Source organism: Haliotis cracherodii, unplaced genomic scaffold (genome assembly GCF_022045235.1).
Source record: "Haliotis cracherodii isolate W230 unplaced genomic scaffold, xgHalCrac1.p SCAF_2, whole genome shotgun sequence".
Taxonomy (NCBI): Eukaryota; Metazoa; Mollusca; class Gastropoda; order Lepetellida; family Haliotidae; genus Haliotis; species Haliotis cracherodii.
Window position 1 is genome coordinate 34,559,464 of NW_027266275.1, and position 14,071 is coordinate 34,573,534.

General features: G+C 41.4%; 1 protein-coding gene across 1 annotated transcript in view; it reads left to right on the plus strand.

Moving 5' to 3' along the window:
• LOC139468020 (uncharacterized) overlaps positions 1-14,071 on the plus strand; it is a 145,778-nt gene that overhangs the window by 109,001 nt on the left and 22,706 nt on the right. The window contains exons 52-65 of the mRNA XM_071249681.1: positions 226-483; positions 957-1,125; positions 1,769-2,005; positions 2,258-2,538; positions 2,841-2,984; positions 3,228-3,323; positions 3,736-3,933; positions 5,467-5,725; positions 6,850-7,031; positions 7,973-8,134; positions 9,352-9,513; positions 10,373-10,534; positions 10,984-11,271; positions 12,541-12,654. Coding sequence (XP_071105782.1) covers positions 226-483; positions 957-1,125; positions 1,769-2,005; positions 2,258-2,538; positions 2,841-2,984; positions 3,228-3,323; positions 3,736-3,933; positions 5,467-5,725; positions 6,850-7,031; positions 7,973-8,134; positions 9,352-9,513; positions 10,373-10,534; positions 10,984-11,271; positions 12,541-12,654 — 2,712 coding nt within the window. The remainder of the gene's footprint in view (positions 1-225; positions 484-956; positions 1,126-1,768; positions 2,006-2,257; positions 2,539-2,840; positions 2,985-3,227; positions 3,324-3,735; positions 3,934-5,466; positions 5,726-6,849; positions 7,032-7,972; positions 8,135-9,351; positions 9,514-10,372; positions 10,535-10,983; positions 11,272-12,540; positions 12,655-14,071) is intronic.

Here is a 14,071-nt window from a genome sequence, read left to right on the forward strand (position 1 = left end):
AACATAGTTGAAATTAAAGTTGTAAAATCAATCAATCAATCAATCAATCAATCAATCAATCAATCAATCAATCAATCAATCAATCAATCAAATAGAATTTCCAGTCATCAAATACATGTACTCAAAAACCTAACCTGTAATATTATCTCCTAATTTTCTCTTTCATCTTAAGGTATCTTTAAATGTGAAAATGTCCTTGTGACGACAATGTTTTGTAACCGGCAGGTTACACGGGCAAGGCGTGTGAGACTGAGATTGACGAATGTGCTGTCCGGCCATGTGAGAACGGGGCGACGTGTGTGGACGGTATTGGTACATTCGAGTGTGAATGCCCCGAGGAGTTTGAGGGGCAGCTGTGTGAGACGACCATCGATGACTGCGCCTTCAACAACACATGTCTGAACGGAGCTACCTGTGTCGATGGATGGAGAGCCATCACCTGTGTCTGTCCACCACTGTTTGGAGGGGAAGACTGTGGGAAAGGTCAGTCAGTTCTATGACAAATTGCTAAAGCTATTCTATAAAGATTTTATTTATTTATTTATTTATTTATTTATTTATTTATTTATTTATTTATTTATTTATTTATTTATTTATTTATTTATTTATTTATTTATTTATTTATTTATTTATTTATTTATTTATTTATTTATTTATTTGATCACATTATGAATAGCATTTTCTGGTATCCTTTGCTTAGATATTGCTGTAATATTGCTAAAAGTGTCATCAGACAATATTCACGAGTATTTCAATAACAAGGACATCCTACAATCAAATTTCACCTCAGCCTTAATACGAGTTTAGTAAATTTATTTTTCTTATGATTTTATGAGAATGAATTTTTGTAAAAACAGGAATTAAATGTATCCTTTTTTCATCCGAAGCCAAATACAAAATGAGACATGATCTATGTCCCCAAGCATACAATGATGTGGTTTCTGTTGCTCCTTCAGAGAAGTCAGATGACTATGACCTTCAGTGCCAAGGTCGGAATGGATCCGTGTGTGAGCCACCTCCAGTTTATGTTGGCACCAATCTGACTGAACTTACTCTCTGTGTCTGGGTCAGGTTTGGGGAACTTGGCGGCAATGGCACTTTCCTTTCTTTGATGGAGATTAACAAGTATGTGGCCTGTAACATATTCATGTATTCTTATCTGTGTGGGTCTGAGTTTGAATAGGTCCTGAGCAATCTATGCTTGTTGCAACAGGCGAGTATATGGATCAGGTGGTCAGGTTCAGTGGCTGTGTTGATAGCATGTCATCGTACCCCAAACCCATGGGACGTTGTTCATAATGTCAATCATTAGTTTGTCTGGTCCAGACTGTCTGGTCCATGCCATCAAGCTGGAATATTGCTGAGTCTGACATAAAACTACAAAGAAACAAATCATATCTGTCTTTCTGTCCATCCATAAACAAATGTTGATTTGTTTTCAAGAATGACATCTGTCTTTCTGTTCATCCATAAACAAATGTTGATTTGTTTTTAAGAATGACATCCGTCTTTCTGTTCATCTATAAACAAATGTTGATTTTTTGTGTCACGAATAACAAAAGTATATGTTGAAAAGGATATTTTGCATTTAATAGATGTTATAAATATAACTGTTACTATTTCAACTGATAATCAGATTTCAGATGTCTGACATAGCCATTGTCCACCTTTTTGTATCATAGAAACAAAATGACTATAGTTTATGTATTTTTATATAAAGATGCTGATCAAAGATATCTATCTTTAACCAGAAGATGTTTTCTTTCAGACAAAATGAAGAAGCTGGTGATGAAGGAGCCAGAGCAATGGTGGAATTATCTGGTAACCAGGCAACCATTGACCTCTTCAATGACCTTGACACTGTGGAAGTTGACCTTGACAGCAATGATGGTCAGTGGCACCATGTATGTTTCTGGTGGAAGTCCGGGGAGTGGAACTTGTGGAAGGATGGGGAGCTGCGAGAGAGTGGGGGTTCCTACGGCAACAGCAGAAAACTCCCACAATGGTAACATATTTTCTCATCATCGAAATTAGTTCTATTCCTGCAACCCAGTCATAATTTTACAAATTGATAAAATGATAAATTATGATATACCAAGATAAACACTTTTTTCAGAACTTCACAGTTTTGTTTTATGCTTATTAATCTAGAAATGTGTTAAAGAACTGTCCAGATTAAGAGGGTTTTACTGTATGTGGAATCGTTAGGACTCAGTTTGGTGTGAGCATGTGTGCTCTATGTACATCTCCTGTCCAGGCTTCAAGTGGTCGCTGGTCAGAAGTTCGAGGCTGATGATGACGACCACCAGTTCCGGGGGGAGGTGAGCCAGGTGAATGTCTACAGCTCTGTCCTCAACAACTCCTTCATCCAGACGATGGCTGCCAACTGTAGCGGTCTCCGGCTGGCCGGGGACATCTACAACTGGGTCATCTTCGGTGACTACATCCGGAATGACGTCATCATCGTGGCACCAGGACTGTGTGGGGAGTCTGAGTGCCCTCCAGGTTACCGAGGGACCTACTGTGACATCAAAATTGGTAAATATGTCAAAAATATTGTTTCTGTTAATGAGTGAGTGACTTGCTTGATGCATGTCATTGTATGCCAGTTGCTTAGATAAATCATCATGATGACAATCACTGGATTGTCTGGCCCAGACTTGATTATTTACAGACCGCTGTCAAATAGCTGAAATATTGGTGAGTGTGACGTCAAACAAAAACCAAACAAACTCTAGACCTAGATTCAGTTTTGGCCGTTCTGGCTGTCTCCTACAATGATGCTGTGTCAGTGCTGACAGCACCCTAGACTGCGACTGACTGTCCCCCTTGTGTTGCAGACAAGTATCCCCCAGAGGTGGAGTACTGCCCAGAGGACATCCTAGTGGTCAACAGCGACAACCGTCTCAGCGTGGTGGAGTGGGAGGAACCGGTCTTCACGGACGACGTTGGTGTTGTCAACATTGAACAGACACACCGATCAGGTAAAGTTGAATTTTATGGCCATATAAAAGATGAGTTATAGGAGCTTTTTGAGTAACAGGAAAACAAGGCACCAACAAGGTACCATATCAAGAGACAAAGTTTGTGTTCCAAGTGCAGAATGCAGAAATATTGTCTTTAACACGAATCTTTAATGTGACATTAAACCTTTCACCTCACCTCACCTTGTAGACAATATCTGCACAACATCAACTGACGTTTAACATATGAGACATGTTATGCAGGTCAGACCTTCGCCTATGGGGAGTACATCGTCAGCTATGTCGCCTACGATGCCGAGAACAACTCAGCAGAATGTGAATTTGACATCATAGTCAAGCGTGAGTATCGTCCTGTTCTCCACCAACAAGAAAAGTTTATTTTTCATCTTTGTTCTCTAAGCATATAAGTCAGACCAAAATGTTTATCATACAGTAAACTACAATCATAACAAACTCAAAGGGATCACTTCTTTTAATTCGTTATAACCGTAGTTCGTTATAAGCATACATACAGCATATATATAGCAAATGGACGGGACCCCAAAACAGTTTGTTATATCTGCCAGTTCATTATAAGGGTGTTTGTTATATCTGCCAGTTCATTATAAGGGTGTTTGTTATATCTGCCAGTTCATTATAAGGGTGTTTGTTATATCTGCCAGTTCATTATAAGGGTGTTTGTTATATCTGCCAGTTCATTATAAGGGTGTTTGTTATAAACGTGGTTTACTGTATTTCTTATATATTTCAGCCTTTGACTGCGTTGAGCCTCCTGCCCCTCTGAATGGTGGCAAGGCGTGTCGGGCGTGGCAACATGGACACTACTGCTCCATCGCATGCTTCCCCAACTATGAGTTTGTGGAATTTCCGCCCCCATTCTACCGCTGTGGAAATGAAGGATTCTGGGACCCACCGCGAGGCAGCCCCTTTCTGTTCCCATCATGTGCAAGTAGGTCTGATGCTGTACTAGACATAGGTCTGATGCTGTAGTAGACATAGGTCTGATGCTGTAGTAGACATGGGTCTGATGCTATAGTAGACATAGGTCTGATGCTGTAGTAGACATGTTCAGTTCATACTACTGTATTTTCTTTGAGAATGATATTTAAAAAATGTATACTACTCAAAAGAAGTTAAAGAAAACCCAATTCTTTCATATTACTATAGTTAATATGAAATAATCATGATATGACATGACTGATTAACTATAATAATATGAAAGAATTGGGTGTTGTTTAACTAATTTTGAGTAGTATATTTTGATAATGACCTTCCTATGCTTCTGGAATGTCATTTTCATTTAATTGCTGTAAGATTAGATTTGGAATTAACTTTAACAATAAGGGAAAACCTGGATACCAAAGAGAATATATCATGTTAGCTCTGATTCAACTGGAGTGCATACTTGAAATTCAGCCAGGACAATGAAGGCCTTTGGCTGTGGCTCGTCAGTCCTAGCAAGTGTTAAACATCACTTTGTATGTTTGTTATACTTTGATTTGATGATATTTAACAATCAGTGTAACAGATTATGACAGTTATATATACAGTCAAGTCTCGTTAATCCAACACTCGTTAATCCAAAATTGGGGGCGGTCGGGTAGCCTAGTGGTTAAAGCGTTCGCTCGTCACGCCGAAGACCCGGGTTCGATTCCCGACATGGGTACAATGTGTGAAGCCCATTTCTGGTGACCCCCGCAGTGATATTGCTGGAATATTGCTAAAAGCGGCGTAAAACCATACTCACTCACTCACTTATCCGAAATTGGCAAATCCGATTAAATCAGTGCTATTTAGACCCATTAATCCAACAGTCTCACACTCAGACCCTGACACACCCAAACGAATTACCGAAAACCCTCATTAATCAGTCTTGTTAATCCGACACAGTGATCAGCATGCTCCGTGGTCAGCTGCCCGTAAGTACACAGCGTTGACACTACTTAATTTTGTTTATCCGACATAATCGTTAATCTGACATAATCATATGCAACCAACCATTTCGGATTAACGGGACTTGACTGTATAGAAGACCTCCTCTGAGTTTTGTTTGATATAAAATATATCATTACCAGTTGATAACAGTTTAAAACTCTGATGACAAAGGACAAGAGGGTAAGATTCTATTTATCAGCCAACATCATTCTGCCAACTGTTTCAGTAATAAGCCTGTGTCTCAAGTGTAAAAATTACATTTAACCAGCTTCAGTGGCAGAGAGATTAGTGTTTGTCATTTGATTGTGATGTCATGGTAACCGATGATGTCACAATGGTCTGCAAAGCAGTGCGATGCAATTTTATTGCAGCGATATATCCTAGGAGGAGAAGCAATATCTCCTGTGGAGGCCAGTTTGGGATGATAAATTTCAGTTATACAAATGGCACAGATGGGATCTTCTGAACCTGGACTGCAGATGGGCACCAGACCAGGGAGCTTCGTCTTCATCTTCGTTCAACTATACACAATGTGGTTTTACTTCAGTGCCATACCCACCAGCATCCAGCATCCTAGGAGGAGGGGTGGACTTCAGCGGCCCTCAATGTACCGAGGATTTCAAGACTCAGCTTCGAGACCGATTCATCGCCATCATGCGGCAGCTGGATGAGCGTATCGGGCTTTGTACGCCGGAGGAGTGCTCATATGACAACATCAACGTGGAGTGTGGCAGCAGGAGGAGGAGGAGAGACACTTCCGGTGTTGTCTTCCACGTCTCCTTCGCAGTTAATCTATCAGCCAATGGGTGAGAGGGCAATTATATGATCAGATGGTTGCTGGTATCTTACCTAGAATTTGAATCTTAGAATGGGATATGGATCTGAAAGTGACACTCACACACACGCTCTTCCTCAATCTGACATCCATATTCACACCAACACTCAAACTCATGCTGAAAGTCACATTCACGCTGAAAGTCTCACTCATGCTGAAAGTCACATTCATGCTGAAACTCACATTCATGCTGAAACTCACACTCATTCTGAAACTCACACTCACGCTGAAACTCACATTCATGCTGAAACTCACATTAATGTTGAAAGGCATATTCATGCTGAAACTCATATCCATGCTGAAACTCACACTCATGCTGAAACTCACATTCACGCTGAAATGCATATTCATACTGAAACTCGTATTCATACTGAAACTCACAATCATGCTGAAACTCACATTCATGCTGAAACTCATTCATGCTGAAAATCACATTCATGCTGAAACTCACACCCATGCTGAAACTCACATTCATGCTGAAACTCACATTCATGCTGAAACTCACACTCATGCTGAAACTCACATTCATGCTGAAACTCACATTAACGCTGAAATGCATATTCATACTGAAACTCGTATCCATGCTGAAACTCACATTCATGCTGAAATGCATTTTCATGCTGAAACTCATATCCATGCTGAAACTCACATTCATGCTGAAACTCATTCATGTTGAAAGTCACATTCACGCTGAAACTCACACTCACTCTAAAACTCACATTCATGCTGAAACTCACATTCATGCTGAAATGCATATTCATTCTGAAACTCATATCCATGCGGAAACTCACATTCATGCTGAAATGCATTTTCTTGCTGAAACTCATATCCATGCTGAAACTCACATTCATGCTGAAATGCATTTTCATGCTGAAACTCATATCCATGCTGAAACTCACACCCGCACTCCCACTTTTTCTTCTCTCACTGTCTCACACACACACACACACACACACACACACACACACACACACACACACACATGACATCTAATGACATGTTACATCTAATGGGATTCTGAAATCCAATACCATACATTACGCTTAGCACATGATGAATACCTCAGTCCAGTGAGTACCTTCTGTTGACTTCCAGCAATGCCCTGGAGAATGAGGGAGACACCTACATCACTGAGGAGCTGGAGAACACAGTGAAGCGGGGCGACTTCAACTTCATGAACTTCACGGCTGACGTGACGACGCTGAACGTGAATGTGGCGCTGCAGTGCCTGGCCGGACAGAGTCTCACCACCATCAACCAGACCAAGAAAGTCTGCTGTATGTGTAACTTATTTATGTATGGTAGTCTACATGACCAGCAGTAAACCCACTTGTATTTTAGTGTTGTGGTGACTATGAGGGAGGTGCGACAATCATGTTGATTATATAATGCCAGGTTCAACATGAATTGAAACAGATTAGATTTGTGTCAAAAGGTCCAATGAAAGCTGGCACTAAGCTGTAGGATGTAGGTTTAATTTGCTTATATGGGAGATGAATAAAGATAGACTTTCTGCAGATGTTTTGAGCTGTGTTAAGCCAAGTTACGAAGTATTGAGCTAAATTCAGTCAAGTTACGATGTATCGAGCTGAGTTACGATGTGCTGAGCAGAGTAAACATGTGTTGAACTGAGTTATGTTGTGTTGAACAAAGTTACAATGTGTTCCACCTAGTTACGATGTGTTGAGCTGAGTTATGATATGTTGAACCTAGTCACAATATATTGAGCTGGGTTACGATGTGTTGAGCTGAGTTACGATGTGTTGAGCCTAGTCACAATATGTTGAGCTGGGTTACGATGTGTTGAGCTGAGTTACGATGTGTTGAGCCTAGTTACAAAATGTGATGAGCTTAGTTATGATGTGTTGAGCTGAGTTACGATGTGTTGAGCCTAGTCACAATATGTTGAGCTGGGTTAAGATGTGTTGAGCTGAGTTACGATGTGTTGAGCCTAGTTACAAAATGTGATGAGCTGGGTTATGATATGTTGAGCCTAGTTACAAAATGTGATGAGCTGGGTTATGATGTGTTGAGCTGAGTTACGATGTGTTGAGCCTAGTTACAAAATGTGATGAGCTGGGTTATGATGTGTTGAGCATAGTTACGATGTTTTGAGCCAGGTTACGAAGTGTTCAGCTGTGTTGAGTTGAATTCCGATTTGTTGAACTGACTGTCGATGTCTTGGGTTACAATGATGAGTGTGACGTGATTGTTTCAGTGGACTGCCCAATGGGATATTTCCTGAATGAGACGACCGGTGACTGTGAGATATGCCTGGAGGGAACGTACAACGGCGCTGACAGACAGACTGAGTGTACAGCCTGTCCCCCTGACCACACAACAGGTGCCCCCGGAGCCGTCAACTCCTCACAGTGCTTTGGTGAGATTCAATAATCACTGGGCTACCAGTGTATAAAATTCCCCAAAATTTCAGTCAAACAACTGGACTCACAACTTTGCAAAGTTACCAGACCAGATAAAATGTTTGCCAGACCAGAATATTCTAGACTAACGAACAAAAGTAACAAAAGGATAAACATCAGAATAGTTTTGTTGTTTGTTTGTTGTTTAACACCGCACTCAGCAATATTCCAGCTATTTAATGGCTGGTAAATAATTGAGTCTGGACCAGACAATCCAGTGGAATCCACGCAATTGGGATCGATGACATGCATCGACCAAGTCAGCAAGTCTGACCACCTGATCCTGTTAGTCGCCCCTTACGACAAGCATAGTCACCTTTTTACGGCAAGCATGGGTTCTGAAGACCTATTCTACCCTGGATGTTCATCAGGATAGTGTGAGGACGGAACTCTGATATCAACATACCCAGATGTGACTGAATAATGTGCTTAATGTTTACAGTTAATTTACCTCTTAAACTGAATTCAAACTAGGATACTTAGGTCATTTAGGGAATACAACAATAGCCCAACCATTGGGCATGCAACAATTCAAAATGACCATCCGCCAGCAAATATAGACCATCTCAACTGTCAGACAGGCAGGTATTTTGTACACTGGACTACTGGTGTTACAGACAGAAACAGACAAGCATTCACTATCAGACAAACTGGTTTGTCATTTACAATATGATTATCTTCAACAAAACACAAATACGATCGTCTGGGTAAAGTCAAGTATGAGTGCAAGTGTAAGATATCAAATGTTTGATCCTTGTTTGATCCAGAATAATGCTTTTGTGAGTTTACAGTTAAAGTTTGAATTGAGAATCACTTTGAACATGTACAATGGGTCAAACTGTTCATGAACAGCATTATTGTTTTTGGCCTTTTCACTTTTTTCACGCTTCAAAAAATGTCCTGATTTTGATTAAATCCTTTGAAACAGCACTTCAGGTTGTCAAAGAGATTTATATCATTTGAAAAACAAGTGAGTTAGGAAAGAAATAATTTGATGCCTGTCTGTACAGGGCTCAGTTCAGAAAGCAATCACCAGGCTAACGCTACCTGAACTCCAGTACCTTAATGCTGACTTATGATAGTCGTAGTGCTAAGGTCACTTTGTGGAAAGGGGTCCTGTTCATTGTGAACATCTTCATGTCTACACCTACGTCTTCATCTTTTTCTTCCACAGCTGTGTGCCGTGCTGGTCATTTCTATCACCCTGTGGCTGGTCGCTGCGAACTCTGCCCCCTAGGAGAGTATCAGAATGAGGCTGGACAGACATCGTGCAAGTCGTGTCCCCCGGGGCAGTCCACCGAGGCAACGGGAACAATCGACCCAGAGGACTGTGCTTGTGAGTCATGGCTTTTGCTCTCCTAGTGAACATGATGGTGATACTGTCCTGACACTGATTTGAACAATATTTAAATTACAGAAAATTGAAATGAAAAACTCCAAAGATACATAAATTATAGAGAGATCTATCTATAATTGTTTTCAGGCTTCTCTATTAGTTAATCTTGTCAAGCTTTCTTTGTAGTTTTTCAAATCAGTGTCTCAAGCATAAAAAGTATCACCATCATGTTCAAGTCATGAAACCATGAAGACAACATCATGAAACCATCGTAACACCATGACAACACCATGAAACCACCATGACAACACCATGAAACCACAGTAACACCATGAAACCACCGCAACACCATGAAACCATCGTAACACCATGAACCATCATAACACCATGACAACACATTGAAACCACCATGACAACACCATAAAACCGCCATGACACTATTAAACCATCGTAACACCATGAAACCACCATGAAACCACCACAACACTATGAAACCATTGTAACACCATGAAACCATCGTACCACCATGACAACACCATGAAACCGCCATGGCACTATTAAACCATTGTAACACCATGAAACCATCGTTTCACCATGAAACCATCGTAACACCATGACACACATTGAAACCACCATGACAACACCATGAAACCACAATGTCATCATGACAACATCATGAAACCACCACGACACCCTGTCAAAACATGATGACAATGCTATGAAACCACCATGACAACATCAGATCATCACCATGACAACACCATGAAACAATACGTGGATCGGTTTATGACATGATAACATCCTTTGGAACTTTAATTGTGCTGAATGAAACATTCCCACTTCACACACTTTGTTCCAGATCTGTGTCGGCTTGGTGAGGAGTTGGGAGTAACGGGTAAATGTCAGCCATGTCCCATCGGGTCCTTCCGAGAGTCCTTCTTGACCGACTTCTGTCAGCTGTGTCCGTATGGCTGGACCACGGAGAAAGAGGGGTCGACCTCCAGTACTGACTGCTCTGTTGGTGAGGAAATATGCGCTGCTGTTGGGGAAATATTTCTTGATATGTACTGTAATTTTTTAATATAATAAAGGCTATTGACAGATTGATGTATTCATATACACATTTGTTGTGTGAAAAGTGTTGTTAAGTTAGAGATATCAAATGGAATTTGATACCTAATTTTAGTCCTGTTTTGACCAATCAGAATCAAGCTATGTCATGGTAGAATCAAACAAAAGATATGGTGAGGGCTGTTTTTGGCACATGGGTTTGCATAACTAACGAACTTGTTCAGGAAGCTATCAGATGTGTTCCAGTAAATGAGAAATAGACTTGTTCATTATATCACTTGCATATCCTCACTACGGTAGAAGTAAGGATAACTTAAACCTTCTTCAGCATGATGAACAAACACTTGAACCACTTGGCTAACCAACCATCCCATTCATGAACTGATAATGTATTTTCAGTTGAATGTTCAAGAGGCGAGTATCGCACAGAAGACAATGAGTGTCAGTCATGTCCGAAGGGGACCTACCAACCCAAACGTGGAGCCACTTCCTGTATTCCGTGTGGGCCGGGTCTGACCACGCCTGGTGTGGGTGAGGTGTCCGAGGACCGATGTTACCCTGGACCCGTCAACGAGTGTGAACTCAACACCGACAACTGTGACAGTAATGCCATCTGTGAGGACATACTAGAGGGATTCAACTGCACCTGTAAGAAGGGTTTCCATGGCAATGGAACCTACTGTGTTGGTAAGCATGTACACATTATAGATTTGGTCAAATCCTTTGTAAAATCATACCGGATTGGAACATGGGTTTATTGTTTGAATAAGGGGTTAACAGGTGGCTTAGTTGCCTATTGTGCAGCAGTTTGCTGTGCATAGTTCAATGCTTAGATTCAATAGGGTCTCAGCAACCGATGCTTATAGTACGAGGCGACCAAATGAATTTGGTGGTCAGGCTTGGTGATTTGGTTGATAGTGTGTCATCGTACCTTGATGGTGTGCAACGTTGCTCATAATATAGGTTACTTGATTGTCTGGTCCATACTCAATTATGTATATGCCACTGTCATGTGACTGGAATATTGTGCGAACTATATGCATGGTCTTTATTCATATAATTTCCAATCCAACTTTTCAAAGTTACCGGAAACATTGATATTTTGCCCAAATCTAGAAACCTTTACTCTTGGGAGTTGTTGTGGAAAAGCATGTGGTATGCGATGTTTGTTATTGTGTGGTGGGGGTGTTTGAGCAGAATAAAACTTGAGTGAACATGTTGCTGTGTGTTGCGCTAAAGAACAAACAAACAAACCGTAAAGGCTAAGGCTGGGACGGGTAACTCGGGTACTCGGGTCGGGTGGGTCCTGAGAAGGACCCGGGTACCCACAGGACTATCCGAACCCCTAGTTATAGTCACGTGATATATTGTGTATTGACAAAAATGATCTAAAACTCTATGGTTACACTATAAGTCACAAATGTTCCCATTTCTTTCTGACAATGCACAAATTCATTCTGACTTTTATATGTTTGAAGGAAGATAACACATCATGCAGTAAACTTCAGTGTATGCATGACCAGTTTGTTTTACACATGTATCTAAATACATTTTGCCAGGGCTAAGGTCAAACTTTTCCAAATCGGACAGTTTGTACCTATCTCTAAATATCTACAGTGGGTACCCGGGTAGGGTTGGGTAATAGGGTGGTGGGTACCTGGGTTGTAAATTTGGACTCGTCCCAGCCCTAGTAAAGGCAAATATTAAGTGATCATGAGTTTGAAGCCATGATTTCTTGGTTTCGTTCACCTACATAGTGGTAAATGCCTGTGACTGTGTCACGTTTGGCTTTGCTCTCACGTTGAGCTGAGGTGCCATGATATAACTGAAATACTGTTCAAAGTATTTGAAAAATGTTTGCATTTAGAGTTTATTTTCTCATTTTCCATAGATACAGATGATATTAAGCAATTGTTTGGTAAAAGTTCTGTTCATATGTATGTTTCTGTTGCCTAGACGACTGTGAGGGTTACTGTGGCGACCACGGCACATGCCACAAGGACAACCAGGAGGCAGTGTTCTGTATCTGCAATGATGGCTATAGCGGAACGCAGTGCCAGGAAACTTCAGGTGAGGGTAGACCTATAGGCATAGAAGGTGGAGTGAGTGAGTTTGATTTTATGCCACTTTTAGCAATATTCCAGCATTATCACAGTGGGGTACACGAGAAATGGGCTCCGAATCAGGGTCTTTGGCGTGACAAGCAAAACACTTTGACCACTAGGCTACCCGACTGCCCCGCATAGGAGGTAGAACTGGGTATTAGTGGAGCACACAACCAAGTATAGAGGACACAACCAAGTATAGAGGGCACATCCAAGTATAAAGGACACAACCAAGTATAGAGGGCACAACCAAGTATAGAGGGCACAACCAAGTATAAAGGACACAACCAAGTATAAAGGACACAACCAAGTATAGAGGGCACAACCAAGTATAGAGGTCACAACCAGGTGTTGAGGTCACAACCAAGTATAAAGGACACAACAAAGTGTAGAGGACACAACCAAGTATAGAGGGCACAACCAAGTATAGAGGACACAACCAAGTATAAAGGACACAACCAAGTATAGAGGGCACAACCAAGTATAGAGGGCACAACCATGTATAGAGGACACAACCAGGTGTTGAGGTCAGAACCAAGTATAGAGGACACAACCAAGTATAGAGGACACAACCATGTATAGAGGACACAACCAGGTGTTGAGGTCAGAACCAAGTATAGAGGACACAACCAAGTATAGAGGGCACAACCATGTATAGAGGACACAACCAGGTGTTGAGGTCAGAACCAAGTATAGAGGACACAACCAAGTATAGAGGGCACAACCAAGTATAGAGGGCACAACCAAGTATAGAGGACACAACCAAGTATAGAGGACACAACCAAGTATAGAGGACACAACCAGGTGTTGAGGTCAGAACCAAGTATAGAGGACACAACCAAGTATAGAGGGCACAACCATGTATAGAGGACACAACCAGGTGTTGAGGTCAGAACCAAGTATAGAGGACACAACCAAGTATAGAGGGCACAACCAAGTATAGAGGGCACAACCATGTATAGAGGACACAACCAGGTGTTGAGGTCAGAACCAAGTATAGAGGACACAACCAAGTATAGAGGACACAACCAGGTGTTGAGGTCAGAACCAAGTATAGAGGACACAACCAAGTATAGAGGGCACAACCATGTATAGAGGACACAACCAGGTGTTGAGGTCAGAACCAAGTAAAGAGGACACAACCAAGTATAGAGGACACAACCAAGTATAGAGGTCACAACCAGGTGTTGAGGTCAGAACCAAGTATAGAGGACACAACCAAGTATAGAGGGCACAACCAAGTATAGAGGACACAACCAGGTGTTGAGGTCACAACCAAGTATAGAGGACACAACCAAGTATAGAGGGCACAACCAAGTATAGAGGTCACAACCAGGTGTTGAGGTCAGAACCAAGTATAGAGGACACAACCAAGTATAGAG